The following is a 17681-nucleotide window of genomic DNA, read 5'->3' as shown; positions in this document are numbered from 1 at the left end:
TGTTGTGCCTGAAAAAGTATTCGTACCACAGGAGCTTTTCACTTTCTGGAATTTTAATGGCAAATTTCAATGAATTTTGTTAGGATTCGGGTGACAGAGCAATGGAAAGCAGAGTGTGATTGTAAAGAGAAGGTTATTTTTAATTTTTAACAATAAAAACCTGATCCATATGTTCAACCTCTACGTGAATGCTTTGTAGAAATGCCTTCACTGCAGCTGCAGCTTTTAATGTGTCCATCACGCTTCAGCCTCTAAAATTAACATTTAGAGGCTGAACGTTTTGTACATTATTCTTTGGAAAATTAGCATAGTTGTGCACTACTTTTTGTTGTTCTATCGCATAAAATCCAAATAAATTTCATGCAAATTTGTGGTTATGGATGTAAGGCACACTCTCTTACTTTCTCAGACTCTCTCCAGCATTTGAGGATGAATATGTTTGCGTAGATATCTTCAACACAAATCCAGCTGGAGAGAGACAGAGTGGTGTCGGTCCAAACCCAGTCCATCACAGCCCTCAGCTCAGTGAGGAAAGGAACCATCCGAAAGCTAAAAGGAGAGAGTCGGGGAGCCATTTGAAAAAGCAAACAAACAAACAAACAAAGCAGATATATTTTAAAAGCTACAGTGTTTGCTTGAGGTAACTGCTGAAGGAAATCGTACCCCTGAAAGAGAAAGAGGTTGAGGTAGTTGTAGTTCTTGGTGAGGAAGTTGCCCAGGATACGGTTTGGGTAGCCGCATTTGATCTGATAGGCAGACAGTCCGAAGTAGATGCACTTCACAAAATACCAAAGCTGAGCAATCGGGTTACTGTTGAACCTCCTGGAGCAGACAGAGATAAGCAGAGACATCGACGCCGTCTTTTTATTACCAAGCGACAGATTCACTGCCTGAGTTTATTATGACAGAAAGTAAACAGACGCAGGGTGTCATAAAAACCCTTTCATAAAAAAAAGTGTTATTTATGTCAGTCCAGTCCTTTCCTCTCTTTGCTTTTAAAGTTGTGTCTTTCTCAGGAGTTTATAAATTCTTAAAGCGATACAAACCCAATCTATACTTCTCAGGTGATTAACTTACAGGCATGACTACAGTGCTTAGAAATTATTGAATTAATTTTTTTTTTTGTGCATGGTGAAATTTGAACACATTATCTTCAACGAAATAAAAGTTGGAAGCACGAGTTGGAAAGTACTGTGGATTTCCTCTTGTCCTCTCATTATAAATAAAATCTCTAATGTAAACACAGCCCCTCTAATATTTGGTGAAATGTCCCTTAGTGAAGCATATCGTTTGTCAAGTTTCTTTCATAACTGAATAAATATTAGGCTTAAAACTGCTTGATTTCCAGCTTTTAAACATAGTCCACAACTTTATGCCAAGGCTAAGTTTACGGCGAAGGTTAGTCGGCTTCATTCCAGTAAATCAGTTTGAAGAGAAAAAAAAAAAAGAAAAAGAAAAGCTTTGACCTCTCTGTGACTCCGGGGAGGATGAAGAACATCCAGAAGTGTATGCCGAACACCAGCACAACCTGGAAAACACATTTCCCCAGCAGAGACTTCTTCAGGTACAGGGCGCGGTCGACAATCATGGTGCCGAACTGGATGAGCAGCATGACCAGGAAGGCCTCGGGAACCTGGTCTTCTGACAGAGTCTCTGAGATGTCCACAGAGGAAGAGTATTTCTAAAGAGGAGGCAGAAACTGGGTGATGTCCCACACAGAATCCTGTGTAATCCTAACCGCATACGGTAGAAAAGTTGTGCTCATGTGTGTACCCCAAACGCCCCGTATCCATATACGGTCAGGATGAAATTGACGACGTCAATAAGAAACATGAGGGCGTAGACGTCACACACGGGGCTGTAGTCAGGGTGGATGATGTCGTAGAAGAACTGCCTGATGGGGAGATAGATGTGAAGAGCTCTGAAACAGAGAGAGAGAGGGAGAGAGAGAAAGAGAGACGTCACACTTTGCTCTGCTCCAAAACACTGCCTCGCAAAAATAAGTACATATTTAGTTAAACTCGCACACCTCAGTCTCAGTACCTCAAACGTATTTTGGTGGGCTTTAAATAACAGACCATGATTGTGAGTAGGAAGTAGAAACATAGTTTTCAAATATTTTTCAAATAAAAATCTGAAAAGTGTGGTCCATCCCTATTCATCTTCCTGTTATCTCAGCTTCCCTGTCCATCTTGAGACCCACAGCATGATGCTGCCATCACCATGTTTGGTAAAGAGGATTGTGTCTTCGTGGTGAGGTCCCGTGTTAGTTTTCATCCATGCATTGGAAAAAACAAAGAACAAAAACAAAGGTCAAATCCAATCATGGCGCCCTATTCTACATGTAAGAATTCATGTTGAAATTAAATTTGGAGGAGATAGGCACCAGCACCCCTCCCGACCCCACTGAGGGACAAGGGTGTTCAGAAAATGGATGGATGGATGGATTAAATTTGGAGCTGGTACACACTGTGTACTGGTATCAAACTAAAATCAAATGAATGCAAATGCTTGCCACACCTTTCAGATTTTTATTAGTAAATAAATGTGAAGATATCGCATCATTTTTCATAAACTGAATAATGAAGAGCTACTTTGGTTTCCCCCAGAAAACCTGCTAAGCCTGGTGGTTGGGCACTAGGGCAGTCATTCATCCAGTGGCCTGTTGTGTTTTTGAGTTAAAAAATGTTTAAAGTTGACAGAAAATTTTCAAATATCACTCGATAATTATGTGTTATTAAAAGATTGGAAGATTAATGTCTGATCACCAACTATAAAGTCTTAAAAAAAGGCAAACATTTTAAAAAGACTTAAATAAATAAGTAATGCTTAGCCTGGTGGGGGCTCAAGTAAAGCCTGGCGGCCCATCAGGCTTATAATACTTTGGAGGAAACCCTGCAATCACATAAAGTTCTACTAACATGCATTAAGATATGTTGTTGTAACGTCACCAAATTCTGAGCAGGTCATAAAATAAACGCAGTAATTCAATGCGACTAAACCTCCGGACTATAAATAGTGAACAAAGTGAAAATATCGTTTGAAAAGCCCCTCAGAGAAGCAACGTACACTTCTATGCAGGTGGTTTTGGCCTGCAGCATCGTCTCTCTGATATGCTGCCTGATCCTCTGCTTCCTGGACAGAGGAGCAGTGCGATGCTGCGGCCGCTTCTTCTTGCTGCGCTGCCTCTTTGCTTTCTCCTCTCCAATGCAAAAAAAAAAAAAGAAAAGAAAACAATCAAAGAAAACTTACATTAATAAACCTGTGGACGTGTTGGTGATAAGAGGCAGCTCACAGGCAAAACGTACGCTTCTCACCAACAGATTCTTCAGAATCATTTTGCTTTTGTCTGCAGAATATGGAGGTGGTGGAGGCCTGAATGGGGAGGAACTTCAGCCGGCGCAACGATTTCTCCTTGCACCCCGTCTTATCCACTCCGGTCATCTTCTTCTTGTCCACCTTCTTCTTCAGCTTCTTGAAGAAGTCAGGCATCTCCACCTCCTTGTTGTCCCACAGCCCGTGGCACTGCAGGAGAGGCATGAGAACTACCCAGCTCACCGGCGTCTGCGCTGTCAGACGGGGCTGTTTAAGCAAAAAAGACGGACTCACCTTCAGAATAGAGCGGTGGAAGAACAGAGCGAGCAGCTGGATGAGGTCAAACAGGACGTAGCCATCTTTCTTTTCCACCCCGATGATGTTTGGCAGGGCAAAGGGCCGGTCTGCGTTGATTCCTCTGTAAGCAGACGTGGTCCAGGGGAAGAAACCGAACTGGAAGAAGTACTTCACTACGACTGTAAGCTGGGACAGAGAAAAGAGACGAATCCAAACAGGTTGTTATTAGCCTATTAAAGGCAGGATTTCAGGAATAGTGCCAAACAAACAACCATCTTTTATTTGAGAGAGCGACACAAACCAGAGGATAATTGTTGACTAGAAGTTATTTTCAACCAAATAAAACCTAGTAGCACAAACTGTCTTCAGAAGAAACATTTGAAGTAAATAAGAGTGTGCCTGTGTATCATTTAATCACAGCATAATTACACAGCATAAATGGTGTGTGAAGACCTCAGCAGTTTGATAGAGAACATTACGGAACAAACAACACAAAGAAAATCAAGAAATGCAATCAAGTATCAATCTCAATTAAAATGTATGTCACAATTATGCTCTACTATGTGCTGGTGTATCACATGAAATCCCAATAAAACACAGTGAAGTTTGCGATGAAGTGAAAAAAGGTCACGTACTCACTTTTTTGACATTTCTAATTAAAGAACATGAAACAAAAGCTATTTATTACAAGAGGGGAAAATGTTCGCAGCCGATGCACCGACCTACCTCCGTGTAGATTATAGCCGTCATCCAGAAGCGTTTGGTCGGCCGTGGCACCGACAGCATGGCCCAGAGGAATATCAGAATGGGCAGGATGAGCGAGAGGAACGACGCCGACACGATGTGGTTGAGGATGATGACAAAGTAGCACAGCATCTCCGACTTGGACACCATGGTGTTGTAGAGAGCGAAGAGCAGCTTCACCGGCCGCGGCAGCCTCTTGAAAAACTTATCAGACTCCGAGATCTCGTTGTTTTCAAACATGCTGCGGGGCCGGGAGAAAAGGAGGCAGGAAAAAAAACGACAAAGTTGTTATGCAGCAGACAAGCAAAAGGTTTGATTTTGACTCTAATTTTGCTTTTGACTGGCTGTTGTGTGCGTACTGACTTGTTCAGCAGCAGCTCGCTGGCTGTGAGGTTCCTGGTTTCCTGAGTCAGAGGTGCTGGAGACTCTAAGAGGTCGAGACTTTTTTCTTCCTCGCTCTGCTGGTCAGTCATTGAGGCACACTCCACGTATCCGGAGTATTCGCCCTCTTCTCTCTGCTGCGCTTTTTCATCCACCTCATCTTTCTCCAGGTCTGGATGAGCTTGTTGTTCGTCTCCATCTTCTATATTTTGATCCCGATCCGATTTTTCCCTACCCTCTTCGTCCTTCTCAACGTCCTCATCTTGTTTTGGGTCGTCCTGCTGACGGTCATCACCTTCTTGGCTTTAGAGAAAAATAAGAGGAAAAACCAAACTTTCAACCAAGTCGCGACAATACGACGGAGTATTAGGGCCATACTAAGAAAATATTAAATAAATAAATAAAATTACGAGACCAGATTGATCAAATTAAGAAATATTACGAGAATAAAGTTATAGAATTTTGAAAGTAAAGTCATAGCATTAGGACAATAAAGTAGCAAGAGAATGAAGCCACAATAACATGATACTAAAATCGCAATACTACAAGTCATAGTTGGAATCTTGTAACTATGACTTTATTCTTGTAATTTCATTTTTTTTTATTTTCTTCGCATGGCCCTAATACTTTGTCATACTTATGATTATAAGTTAGTTCTGAATTAAAATAAGAAGTACAATATAACTGATAAACCAACAAACAAACCAAATATTTACTTATGGGCTGATGACCCAGAGTAGCTTTTTTATTATTATTTTATTCTGCTTTCTCTCATGCATAATGACAATAAAATGAATTCTGATTCTGATCATTGATTTCTGCTTTATCATAGTTTACCCTGCGGCAACGCTTCTAAAGTTTTTTAGTGTAGCAAGACTTTGAAATGCTGATGAAATCCATACATAAATCTGAAGATCTCCCAAATATATTAAAGCTTATACTTCCCTTAACGCTTGCTAAATAGAGAGGCAATATGATAAGATAATTTAAAGGGTGACTTCCTACCCCCTTTATTTTAGCACGGACGCTTCTGCACAATTTTTGGTTACAGTTTGCATCATAGTTGTACTTCGACTGAAGTGCGTATTCAACATGTTCCTTCACCTCTGTGGTAGAGTATCAGTCTCAAAGGAGCTCTGGTCGATGTTTGCCTCTTTTATCAGCCTCCGTCGGAGCAGGGAAGCAGGCGGGGCGGCGGGAGGCTCGTCCAGCTCCTCTTGCGTTGGCTGTCGGGAGCCCAGCATCGTCTCATCTGTCATACAACTGAAGGAGATCAGGAGCCAAGTGGGGTTAGACTGAGGCTTTCTTCTTCTTCTTCTTTTTTTTTTTAGTTTTCAAAAATGCAAATACAAGAGAAGCAAATTCAGACTGTGTCCAGAGGTCTACCTGTCAAAGCTGCTGCCCGCGGAGGCCTGGCTCTTCAGTCTCACATAGACGTGACGTGAGGAGACAACGGGAGGCGGGGTCGGAGGAGGAGAGAGCGCGTCCAGACCTTCCTCGGACGACAACGTGTTTTGACGGGATATCCAGGTTTCGTAAAACTGCTTCACGCTCTCCTGACTCACTTCTTTTCCCTGCAGAGATGCACACAGAGTTTGTTCTTCCGTTCCACAGCACAAAGTTTGAAGTTAGATAGCTTCCGGGTGGGACGGAAATGTTTTCTCACTTTTACAGTCTCCAGGTCGACGTTTTGTCATCTCACCTTCTTTTGCTGCTGGTTGAGCAGCGCTCGCTCCAATCGCAGCACTTTGGAAATGTCCAGGCTGTCTTTGCAGAAATCGTTCAGGCTGTCCGTCAAATCGTCGAGCAGAGACTGCAGAAACATCCAGCTGAACTTGAGCGTGTTCAGGACGCGCTGCAGGATGTTTTCTGCAGGACGCGAACGAGACGTGGACGTGATCCGGTGTGATTTGGCTGTTCACTGTTTGAACTTAATAACAGCGTTATGTAGAAATACAACACCAACGCCCCTCACAGGTGAGCTCACCTCTTTCTTCTTCTCCCTCTTCCGCCACAGTGCTTCCATCAAGTTCATCCTCACTGGAATCGGCTCTGTCTATGCCTGAAAAAATATTCGGTTTTTATCTATTTTTTTTTTTATCCAGTCTTTTGGTTTGTGACATTTTTTTGTCTCACCCTGCTGCTTCTGCAGTTCTGTCTTAGCCCTCTTCTTCTCCTCTTTCTTTATATTTTTCTTTTCTTTCTTTAAATCCTTCAGAGCCGATTTGGAGCTGGTAGTCCAGGCGTTATACGCCCACTGGAACATAAAAAAACATAACTGGAACATAAACACTGAGGTACTTTATGCTTCCTTTCATCAGAAAAATGATCCGCTTATCTGTCAGTATGTGACAGCCTGGGGAAAAAAAAAAAAAAAAAACTTATTGTTTTGCTTTATCTGTTTACCTGAAAAGCTGATTTCTTCTTTGGTGGTTCCTCTCCGTCCTTCACCTCTGTAACTTCTTCTTCTTCCTCCTCGCTGTCGCTCTCAAACAGGTGGTAGCCACAGTTGTTCTCCACTGTGTTCAATACCAAAGTCAGAAGTGTCATTAAGCAGGGGAAGACTCTCTGAGTAAAGAAACCTAACAAAAAAAAAAGCTGCTCTGATGCAAAAACTCTGCAACCAGACAAAAACAAAATAAGGAAAGCTAATAAGGAAAAAAGAAAGTAAAGATATTTGACAATTTTACAATGACTTTTACAAAAAATATGCATCCCCCTTCATTTTTTTCACATTTTGCCCCATCCTTCAATGTTTTTTTTTTTTTTTACATATTTTGTTGGAGTTTTATATGAGAGACTAATACAAAGTAGAAGATAATTATGAAGCTGAAAGGAAAAAAATCCTATTTTTGCTGCATCTGACATCTTTTCCTCCAGGATTTTCCTATGAACTCTGACCGGCTTCCCTTCTCCCTCCTGAAGAGAGGTCCCCCACAGCATGATGCTGCCATCACCATGTTTCACTGCATTTTTAAAACAGAACTTCTTTCAACAATAACTTTCTGCTTCCCACTCATCAGTAAAGGTCACTCTGTTTACCAATTAGGTGACTTTTGAGTGTTGCATTGGATTTTGTTTAATGGTACCAAACTTTCCTTACACTTAGCAAGTTTCATTGCATTGTCTCACATAAAACCGCAAAAAACTTATGTTTAATTTATTGTGGCTGTAAAGTGACCAAATGTGGAAACGTTCAGGAGGTTTCTGATGGATTTCACCGCTCACCTCCAGGCCGAGAGACCCAAGGCTTCCACCACTTTCCTGCATCTTTCTTTTCGTTCTCCTCATCGCCTGCAAATAAACAACCATCCTGGTTATTTGCTTCAATTTTCCGAGCAAGAGTAGAAACAGTCGGTCAAAATGAAACGCAGCGAATCACCCGACTTTAAACCTCAGCAACACTCAGATTTTGCTGCATTTGTGTTGCCTGCAATGTATTGTGGGAACAGTCAAGCGATTTAAAAAAAAAAGTCCAGTTTGGAACCAATATAAAAGATTTTACTGATCAGATTTTAAAATTTCCTCTTTAGATTTAGCAAAAAAAAAAAAAACCCTACTTAATTGACTTATCTGACACAGGTCTAATATGGATATAGATGTTTCCAGTAGACTTTATCCCCATGGTAACAGCTATCTTCTTACAGGCTAAAACATGTTAGCGTTCAGCACCTGATGCCGTCCGCTCCGGACCTGCTGGCGGTTCCGCTCTGTCCGACGCAGCAGCCGGTGGCTTCTGTTTGGATTTAATCTTCTCCATCCTACAGAGAGAGTGGGAAAAAAAAGTTTATACCCCCTCGTTACTCTTTCACGAGAAGATAAAAATGGAAGTGGAGAGGAAATAAGCCAGTCATCATCATATACTGCATCCATTAACTGATTGATGGACTTTTCCTGTTCAGGCTTACTGTCTCTTGAGTGCCTCCACAGATTTCTTCTCCATCTCCAATCTGGCTGCAACCAGCTTCTTCACTTTGGCCTCAAACAGCTCAGCGCCCCTTAGAGAGATAAACAGAAATTAACACCAATTAACTGTTGCTGGGGTCATTCACTTGTGTGTGTGTGTTTTTTTTTTTTTTTACTGGCCTAGAAGATTATTGTGGATTTTTAATAGTTATTTTCTACACCCTTTTAGAGGGAAAATAGCTGGTTTTCTGATGTTCACACATTGATGAATCATATTTCTGATTTAGATGAATTTAGATAAAGTTAACACACACAGTTCATTATTTCTTTTTTTGTTTGTTTCACTTTTTGTCATCAGGTGTTACATTATCAGTAATTATTTAGTTGCATCTTACAATGGGGACCAGCAAACTGTAGTAATTACTTCTATATTAACACGCTGCTTAAAAAAACAAAACAGGAAAGGCAGGCTTTTTTCTTTATATAAACATCATAATGACCCTAAAGTACCTATTAAAGTACCAAGCGCCTCTCGTATGCTTAAACGTCGCAAATGTCTCCATAAAAGTTTCATTAATAACTGGAAGTCAGACCTCGATGCCAATATCTTAGCGGACTTGAGATCCGACACCACGTAGAGGAAATAGTAGCTGAGGAAGACCCTCCTCTGTGCCAGCAGCACGGTGAAGCATATCGCATCCCAGACGATGCCGGCCTCGCCCTCTGGCAGCTCGCACTCATCCGTAGGCTCAGCTGAGATGCACAGAGACAGAAATCATTTTTTACAGATCAGACTGTGCGAACGTCGTCTCAAGGCACAAACAGGCTCAATTTGTAACCAAAATGTGTGTTAAGTACAGTTGTATGTAATGAAGTGTAATATATGAGGCTGGCTTGTCGGATTAGAAGCACTTTTTTTTTTTTTTTAAAGAACAACATTAAAGCTTCTCGTTAAAAGCCTGTTTTATTTTAAAAGTTAAAATAACCCAAGCTATTTTTGTTGGCTATGGTAAACAAAAATGTCTGATATATTTTGTACGACTCACTGATTGTTCCACGTTAGAAAACTGTGTGGAAGTGCGGGGAAACACTTGTAAAACATTGGATTTTTCTTCTACAAACACAATATTTATACAGCAAAACTTATTTAAACTTAATGAATTGACAGAGTACAATGTTTTAAAAAATTTAAAATGTGTGTACAAAGGGCAAGTTTTCATTGGCTGGAAAAAAAACATCAAAGGTACAGGAAGAATAAATGGTGGTGGCAGCAACAGACTTTACAACCGGGTGAAAGTTTACTTTCCAAAAGGAAAGTGACCTGACACACACCCAGGTCCACCGACGCCGAGGACCACCAACACACCGGCACGGCGTGTGATGCACCACTTTCTGCTTGTCTAACACATTAAATCTCAATAAAATACAGTTTGCAATATAAAAAAAATGTGGGGGGAAAAAAACTTGTTAATGTGTAATTACTGCAAACACTTACGAACATTGTAGCCTTTGATGGTGCAGAACATGCTGAAGGCCTGAATTAACCAGCAGCTGTTCTTCAGCAGGCTGTCCAGATACGCACAAGCGCCAAGCTGTAGGAATCAAATAACTGGGTCAAAAACCCGGTTGACAAATCTGAGAACAAGGAGCTGCATGTCTGAAAGTGTTCGGTGTCGTACTGTTTTTCAAAGATGGAGCCCTTGTGTTTGTGCCGTGTTGCCACTTACAGACAGGAGGTTCTTCATGGCGATCACAAAGCAGGTGTAGGCGATGAGCCAGTCCCACAGGCGAAGGATGTATCTGACAGGCTGCATCAGGACGCTGCCGCCAAACAGCATGAAGTAAAAACAGGCCACCAGGTAGCCGAGGCAGAAGATGTTGATCCGCGTGGTGCCTGTGATGAAGATGAGGCAGAGGACCAGCCAGAAGAAGTAGCTGTAAACAAACACCTTCACCATGTCCAGGTAGGACCTGGGGACAAAACACACACACACGCACACACACACACACACACACACACACACACACACACACACACACACATATATATGTTTTCCATTTGAAAAAAAACAGAAAGTTGTCATTAGATTATCTAAAATTGATCACAAGTATCCTAAAAAAATAAAATGCTCATGTTTAATGTCAGACACATCCAAATGTTAGTTAAGTTACATCTGCATATATTGGCCAGGTTGCATCACCTGCATTTCGATAAGCTCCTAGGAGAAAATCTCTACAATAAAACAGGACAAAAATAACCATAAAAAAACCTACATGGACAAATAATTAAATAAAGCAATAGTATTGCAATCCTAGTAGTATTGTAATAGTAGTATTACAATCCTAGTAGTATTGTAATAGTAGTATTACAATCCTCTCATTTTGTAAGCCAAAATTAGAGGATTGTTGTCAAATGCAAAACATAAAAACATTTTATATTCTAGTCGGGGCACAAAAATAAAGTACAAGAATGGAAACGCATAATAAGCCATGTCTATTTTTGTATTTCGCCAACCACAATAATTAGTAACTATTTAAGTTTGATACTGTTTATGTACTGCTGTGTATAAAAAAAAGAAGAGTACAATCTAAATCTGCAGACTCTTAAGTGGAGCAATGAAGGCAACTTTCTGCAAATAAAGTTGTTAGCACACAGTGCCAGGAAACATTTATTATCACCCTGATAACGGTGTGCAAATAAGTCTGAAGCCTCCGAGCTCCATGCACATTCAGCAAACTGAAAAATGTCACTAAACTGCAGCAAAGAGTTGTTAGAAAGTCTCAGATTCAACCTTTAGATACTTTCTGCTAACCAGCTGTTGTCAAGTAAGATGAAGAAGACGGCAAAGCAACACTTTGATTCAACATTGGTGGTGAAACATAATGTCAAAGATAAGAAAAAACACACTCAAAATATATTAAAATCATTCCAACTTGATTTTGCTTTAGCTAATAACTGACATCATGAGATGTCATTCTGAAAAGATTTGCATAAAATAACAACACCAACCTGCAGTGAAGGAAGTTGTCGACTGGAATGAACTGGTTGAAGGAACACGGATCCAAATTGCGGCTGATCTCCACGTTGTCTCCAGCCAGAAGTCGCACAGCGGCTCGGTTCTCCTCCACGAAAACCTGCCACTGCAGAGACGAGCAGAGCAGCAGGAGGTGGTCGTCTGCAGGGAGAAGGACGGAGACGGAGGTCAGAAGTTGGTGCGTAGAAACGCAGGAGCAAGTAAAGAGATGAGAAGCAAAGATCCACTCACAGAAGATGAAGGAAGGATTGGGTCTCATTGCAAAGTCTGGCAGGTAGAACCACTTTATGACGTTAGAGTTCAAAGGCTGAACTGCGGTTCTCCAGGGGTAATCTGCCAGAACATGCAGGAAGAAATTGATTCGATTATGGCTGATGTAACGACATGCATAAAATTATGTCAGAGTAAAAGAAAACCGATGACAAATTTCCTGAAATGTTTCAAACGTCATGCTGGTGAACCTCTGGGTTCAGCACTGGGTCCTCTGTGTTTCAGTCTGTGTATCTCTGGGTTTCTTAGTTTTTCTGCATCATGTTATGTTATAGGTGTACAGTTTCATGCTTTATGTGTGCAACTAAAGTTGATAAAACTCTACACCGTTTTAAAAGTCTGTAAACAGAAACCCAGATTCGGACAGTAGTGGCAGGAAAACGACTGTCAGCGCTAAGAACTATAAACATGTAGGTGCCATAAAGGGTTCACAGTTTACTTTTTAAACGTGTGTTTTTAAAGTTTGCATTTTAGACACATAAGCAGTAGCGCAACTGCTTGATTTCTTTAATTATTTGATTCTTATTTTAAACCATAACCTGACAGAAAACAGAGACAAAATCAAGCTGTTTGGCTAAATCCAGAATATTTATATGACGAACTAAAGCACTAAAGTTGTTTAATACACACCGTCTCCTTTAAATAAAGCAATGGATATTTTTGCACTTTTAAATTCAGATTTATTTATTTTTTTCTCTAAAACCACAGCAGATATGCTTTTTACTCTGTCATGTTTGAAAGCAGGTGTCCAAGAGCTGAATGAAAACCAAAGCTAATTCAAATCAAACCGAACACATTTGCGTACCGACGCAGAGAGCAGGAGGGATGCCGATGCAGAGCAGGTACTGGAACACCATGAGCCCGGCTGTAAAGCAGCAGTATTTGGGCCAAACCTCTCCTATGGCCTTCCTGCGGCGGCGCGACAACACGGCTAGCAAAGCGCAGGAATGAAGCAGAGCGTAGAAGTCCATCCTCTGACCGATCACGTTCACCGCCATGATCAAACTGATCTAAGGAGTAAGTGTGAGCACAGTGAAAGGAGTCAGACATGTTCAGGTAAGTGAAGACAGCAAAAGGCATTTTAGAAACGTCACCAGCAGCACCTCCAGCCCAAATTTGTAGAAGCCAAAGTTGATGAAGTATTTGACGCAGGGCAGGACGCCGTGGTCCAGGTGCTGCCTTGTGATGAACTGGAAGATGACGCTGAAGGAAGGAGGCTTCAGGTCGTTACGGAGACGAAAGTAGAGCTGGTGGCGATGGACAGTCGCCTCGAAAACAAGCAACCCGAGTACCATCAGATGGTTCTACAACGTGGACGAAACAACCCAAATCCGCCAAAAGAAACTTCAGTTTTCAAGAAAATACATTAGAAATTGTTTGTCCTTTCTGCTTTTGAAAACATATTGACATTAATATATATATTTTTTTGTTTGTTTGTTTGTTTAACTTTAAGTTAGCAAAGCATGAAGGGATTTAGCAGAAAGCAGATTTCATCGTACCCTGAGGCAGGGCAGGATTCTCCCCTCGCACTTCCGTAGAGCTCCGCACCAGTAGACCGGGTCGACGGGTTCGGCGTAGAGAACGGACCTCCTGAGCAGCTCCATCAGGTTTCCCCTCAGATCTGCTCCGTCATCCAGCCCAGATCTGTTGGAGGCCAGTAAGCCCTAGAACCCCAAGATCGAGTTCGAAAATATTAAGACGTAAAAAAGCTGATTTTGTTGAAGGAGTTTACCTTGACATTTTCTTTTTTACAAGAATAACGATTATCTTGGTACAGCATACTTGAAATTTTATGTATTCTTGTCCTGATTATCACTATCATATATTACAATTTAGTAAACAGATCAATTAAATAAATTAAAATTAAAAAAAAAATGGAAAAATGCAGAAAACACGTCGAAAGGCAAAAGGTTTTAAACTGGTCGTGAAAATTTGACTCCACCGTCACATCTCCAGGCTTTCTGAAGGTCCATGTTTTCCTTGAGAAAATACACAGGTTAAATAAAACAATTTCATCTTAACATTAAATCCTCACAAAATAGGATTCTGATCCATGCCCAACTGAAAGCCAAGAAAGTGGACGAGAAAGACCGAAATGAACCTGAAGCCAGGCGGGAGGTGAACTCACAGCGGTGCAGTTGGAGGAGTAATCCAGAGGTTTGATCACTTTGAGCTGATAGAACATCTTGCAGACCACCATGACGCAGGCCCACACCGCCGAGACGCTGGAGGCCAGCGGGCGTAGCCGTGGGAATGGGAGCGCAAACACCCACAGGACCAGGAACAGGAAGTTCATCAGGGAAACCTAGGAAAATGAAATCCATCAACGACCGTTGTTTCAATGGTGTTTTTTTTTTGTTTTTTTTTTCACAGCTACAAACTTCGATTTCGTTTAGATGTTATTTGATAGATCAAGAAAAGTGGCACATTTAAGTCTACGCAGTCGGGTAAATGACGATTAAGTAAAGCTTTTTCTACAAATTTAAATCTGAAAAGTGTGGAGTGCATTTGAATCTAGCCTCATTCGTGAAGATTCTCCAAAATGAAATTCAGAGGAACCATTTGTGTTACTTTGAATCTCAGTATGAGCACAGCTGTCGAAGGCCATGCATCGTTTTCCATCCACTTCACAATTATTCACTATTTTTGTTGGCCTGTCATGTAAAATCTCAATTATAAAACCTTAGGATTTGTAGTTGAGACGGGATAAAATTACAAAATGTGAAGGCATTTTAAAATTACAGCTGTTTCCGAACTGAGCAGATTGATTTTGACCAAAACTGGAAACAATTCACACTGACGAGTCGGACATAAATCCGACCTCTTGAAGTGACACCCAGATGATGCCAGAAGACACGATCTTCAGGCTGTGGAGCTCCAGGACTCTCCAGCTTAGCTCCTGGACCCGGCGGAGTAAAGACACCGCCTGGATGATGAGCAGGCTCGCCCGGTCCACGATCGTCACCCACTTGTCCTCCGGGCTGCTCGGCACAGCTTCTGACGGAGAAACGGATCGCAGACGGAGCCGTTTAGAGACGATTCGTGTGCATTAAGTCCAAAACGCTATACGAGAGACATTTTGTCCTGGCTCTTTTTCAGCCTATAAAATCTAAATTAAAATAAACCCGAAGCAGCTATTAAGGAGTTCAGAGAGACCTGATAAATAAAACAGACTGCAGCTCTGGCAGCTGATATATGCTTAAAGAAAAGAATGCTGCTGGAAACTCTGACCTGACAAAAATAATTTTTAAGTAGATTTTTTTTAAATACAGGACAGTATTTACCTTCTTCTGCTGCCTCCTGCTGCTCCTCTGCTGCTTTCTCAGAGGGCGTCTGGACTCCGATGTTGTCCAGAGTTTCCTGACTTCTACTGTTACCCGTCTGCTCCTTCACAAGCCTGTCCAGACCCAGAGCATGTGCACTTAGAGAAACACATTTCCTCTCAACGCACTGGTTCATCCGGCAAAATTTAGCCAATAATGTATTTATTTAGGTAGTTAAACAGTAGTAACTCCTTGGTCGTAAATCGTTTAAAAAAATGATTTAAAAGATAAATTAATCCAGAAGTCAAAAGTCAGGATCTGAAGGAAAGTCTTACCTCTTCTGAAACTTTCCGATGTTTTCTTTAATGCTGGGAAGGAAATGACAGCATCTCATTGAATGACGGCAAAATTATTTCACAAATCATTTCTGAAAATTACGTAGTATTCATTTGACACTCTACAGTCACAAATAGATTCTAATCAATTAATTCAGAACTGAACCACATTTTCTCAAAAGCCTCTCGTCGGAACAATTTTTTTTTTCAAAGGATTGAAAAAAATTTCTATCCTTTGAAAATTTCAATCTCTCAGTTTTGAGAGATTGAAAGAGCAAAGCAAAAGGTGCAAGTAACAAAAAAAAAAAAAACATTTAAAAAAAGGGGTATGAGTGAAATTTAGAACATTACTGCCATAAACATTTTAAAGTTGTAGACTCAAAAGACAGCAACATTTGTTTGACCTGACTGGTCATAAAGAAATCTACTGCTACACACTATTTTTTGGAGGTTTTGGGGACTTTTGGCTTTTATTTGCAGTAATTAGACGGGAAATAGGAGGAGAGAAAAGGGAGGAGCTGCCAAAGCAGCAAACGACTTCAGGTTGGGAATCAAGCTCTGGATGTCGGCAGCCTGCTCTACCGCTTCACCAGCAGCTCCTCCGGCTTTTATGCCAGACATGAAATACGTCAGACAAATGATGATTCTTAAGTACAGCAAGACATGTAGGAGGAAATTAAGAAGGTTCTTACAAGTCTGCAATCATATTGACTGAATTCTTGAGCTCTTCCTGTCTGGAGGAGAGATAACAGGACGTTAGACAAACCCAGAGCAAGAGGCGGTCAGACTGATCAAAGAAGATGGTTTGGCTTCACTGGTTATGTGTATTACATTTACCTGGTTACGTCATGATTTTAAAATGCAAAAAGCAACAGCTATAGAAGCACGTGTAAAATGTTTTCATGTTTGTTTTTATGTGTGTTTGTCTACGACGTCCAGATCAGCAGATTTTCCATAGTTTAGTTTTGGACCATTTCAGAAGTGTTTTTTTTTTTTTCTTTTTTTTTTTTTTAATTATTATGTCATACAACAGCCACCAATCAGAGTTAAAAGAGCAAAGGAGGAAGCCAATATCCAAGAAAAACATTTTGGAAAACCTTCAGAAAGCTCAGTGAATGATTGCTTAAGATTAGAGGAGAGTCTGGTTCTTCAATGGTCTTAAAGCATTTGCGCCGTCCGGCGTGTAGCTTAAACTGCGACCCGTTCCCGTCTCACCTGCTAGTCTCCCGAACAGGTACGTTTTCCAGGTCGGTCAGAGCGAGGAAGTCAGAGTTGAAGTAATGCAGCTGGAGGATACAAGCCAACAGGAAGGCAGCAGGAAGCAGAATACGAGCAAACAGCTCCACTGTGCTGTACCTCTCCAGACCCAGGTCACGGAGTCTGGGGACGAAAGAGGGAAATGAATTAAAAATAAATAAAACGAAAATTATCCAGGTTCGCATACAAGTGCTTTAAAAAAAAAAAGTGAGACTCACCCTTCCTCTGACATGCCCATGATCTGTCTGAACAGGGCAGAAACACTCCTAAACTGATACATGTAGACGGCGATCAGCACCAGCATGGAGTAACCCACCACCACCGCCCAGAAAGTCTTCAGAACCCGACGCCAAATATCGTACCGGATCTGAGGGAAGAGAATGGTAAACAAAGAGAGAAAAGCATTTGTTTTCTTCCCTCTGGCCATCAATATTGACATCATGACATTTTTCTTACACTTACCACATATTTGTCTCTATAACGTCCCTTGAAAAAGTGTGACCACCCCTCAAACTTATGGGATTAGCATTTTGGGAGCCTTTGATCAACACGAGGTAGTGATTCATGTGTCTTTAGCCACTTTTTCAACAAATTATGTCAAAGTGGAAACGACATAATACAAAGTTTTTGTGTTTTGATTTTTATTTTTTTTTTTAAATCTCAAAAGTGTGGCATGCAGAGTTTGCAGCTGCAATTTTCATAAGCAGAGGCTCCCAGTACCAAGGAGTAGACATCTCAGATTTATAAGTGAAAAGAAAAAAAACAGGTATTTACTTTCCTCCTCCTTTACTTTGTGTAGGTCCATAAAAAAGCAAAACAAACCCCCCCCCCCCCCAAAAACACCAATTTAAACATTTTTCTTCTTATTTTCCCAAAAG

At 41.1% G+C, this 17681-nt stretch overlaps 1 protein-coding gene across 2 annotated transcripts in view; it reads right to left on the bottom strand.

Moving 5' to 3' along the window:
* LOC106952902 (piezo-type mechanosensitive ion channel component 2) overlaps nucleotides 1-17681 on the bottom strand; it is a 46587-nt gene that overhangs the window by 4979 nt on the left and 23927 nt on the right. For both annotated transcript variants that reach the window (XM_015041340.1, XM_015041339.1), the window contains exons 17-49: nucleotides 17022-17170; nucleotides 16762-16926; nucleotides 16239-16280; nucleotides 15547-15579; nucleotides 15233-15345; nucleotides 14770-14945; nucleotides 14077-14253; nucleotides 13448-13612; nucleotides 13052-13252; nucleotides 12754-12958; nucleotides 11910-12011; nucleotides 11654-11819; nucleotides 10371-10614; nucleotides 10139-10235; nucleotides 9237-9396; nucleotides 8646-8735; nucleotides 8410-8498; nucleotides 7966-8031; nucleotides 7144-7256; nucleotides 6874-6994; nucleotides 6725-6799; nucleotides 6440-6606; nucleotides 6124-6311; nucleotides 5842-6000; nucleotides 4720-5040; nucleotides 4339-4597; nucleotides 3610-3798; nucleotides 3318-3525; nucleotides 3070-3202; nucleotides 1774-1921; nucleotides 1467-1681; nucleotides 664-822; nucleotides 402-549 (exon numbers count right to left, since the gene is read on the bottom strand). In XM_015041340.1, the coding sequence (XP_014896826.1) occupies nucleotides 402-549; nucleotides 664-822; nucleotides 1467-1681; nucleotides 1774-1921; nucleotides 3070-3202; nucleotides 3318-3525; nucleotides 3610-3798; nucleotides 4339-4597; nucleotides 4720-5040; nucleotides 5842-6000; nucleotides 6124-6311; nucleotides 6440-6606; nucleotides 6725-6799; nucleotides 6874-6994; nucleotides 7144-7256; nucleotides 7966-8031; nucleotides 8410-8498; nucleotides 8646-8735; nucleotides 9237-9396; nucleotides 10139-10235; nucleotides 10371-10614; nucleotides 11654-11819; nucleotides 11910-12011; nucleotides 12754-12958; nucleotides 13052-13252; nucleotides 13448-13612; nucleotides 14077-14253; nucleotides 14770-14945; nucleotides 15233-15345; nucleotides 15547-15579; nucleotides 16239-16280; nucleotides 16762-16926; nucleotides 17022-17170 (5043 nt within the window). The remainder of the gene's footprint in view (nucleotides 1-401; nucleotides 550-663; nucleotides 823-1466; nucleotides 1682-1773; nucleotides 1922-3069; nucleotides 3203-3317; nucleotides 3526-3609; nucleotides 3799-4338; nucleotides 4598-4719; nucleotides 5041-5841; nucleotides 6001-6123; nucleotides 6312-6439; nucleotides 6607-6724; nucleotides 6800-6873; nucleotides 6995-7143; nucleotides 7257-7965; nucleotides 8032-8409; nucleotides 8499-8645; nucleotides 8736-9236; nucleotides 9397-10138; nucleotides 10236-10370; nucleotides 10615-11653; nucleotides 11820-11909; nucleotides 12012-12753; nucleotides 12959-13051; nucleotides 13253-13447; nucleotides 13613-14076; nucleotides 14254-14769; nucleotides 14946-15232; nucleotides 15346-15546; nucleotides 15580-16238; nucleotides 16281-16761; nucleotides 16927-17021; nucleotides 17171-17681) is intronic.

Source organism: Poecilia latipinna, unplaced genomic scaffold, assembly GCF_001443285.1.
Source record: "Poecilia latipinna isolate Pla-1442-1.1 unplaced genomic scaffold, P_latipinna-1.0 Scaffold545, whole genome shotgun sequence".
Lineage (NCBI taxonomy): Eukaryota > Metazoa > Chordata > Actinopteri > Cyprinodontiformes > Poeciliidae > Poecilia > Poecilia latipinna.
The sequence above is the reverse complement of the archived record's forward strand: the minus strand, read 5'-3'. Positions and strand labels throughout refer to the sequence as shown.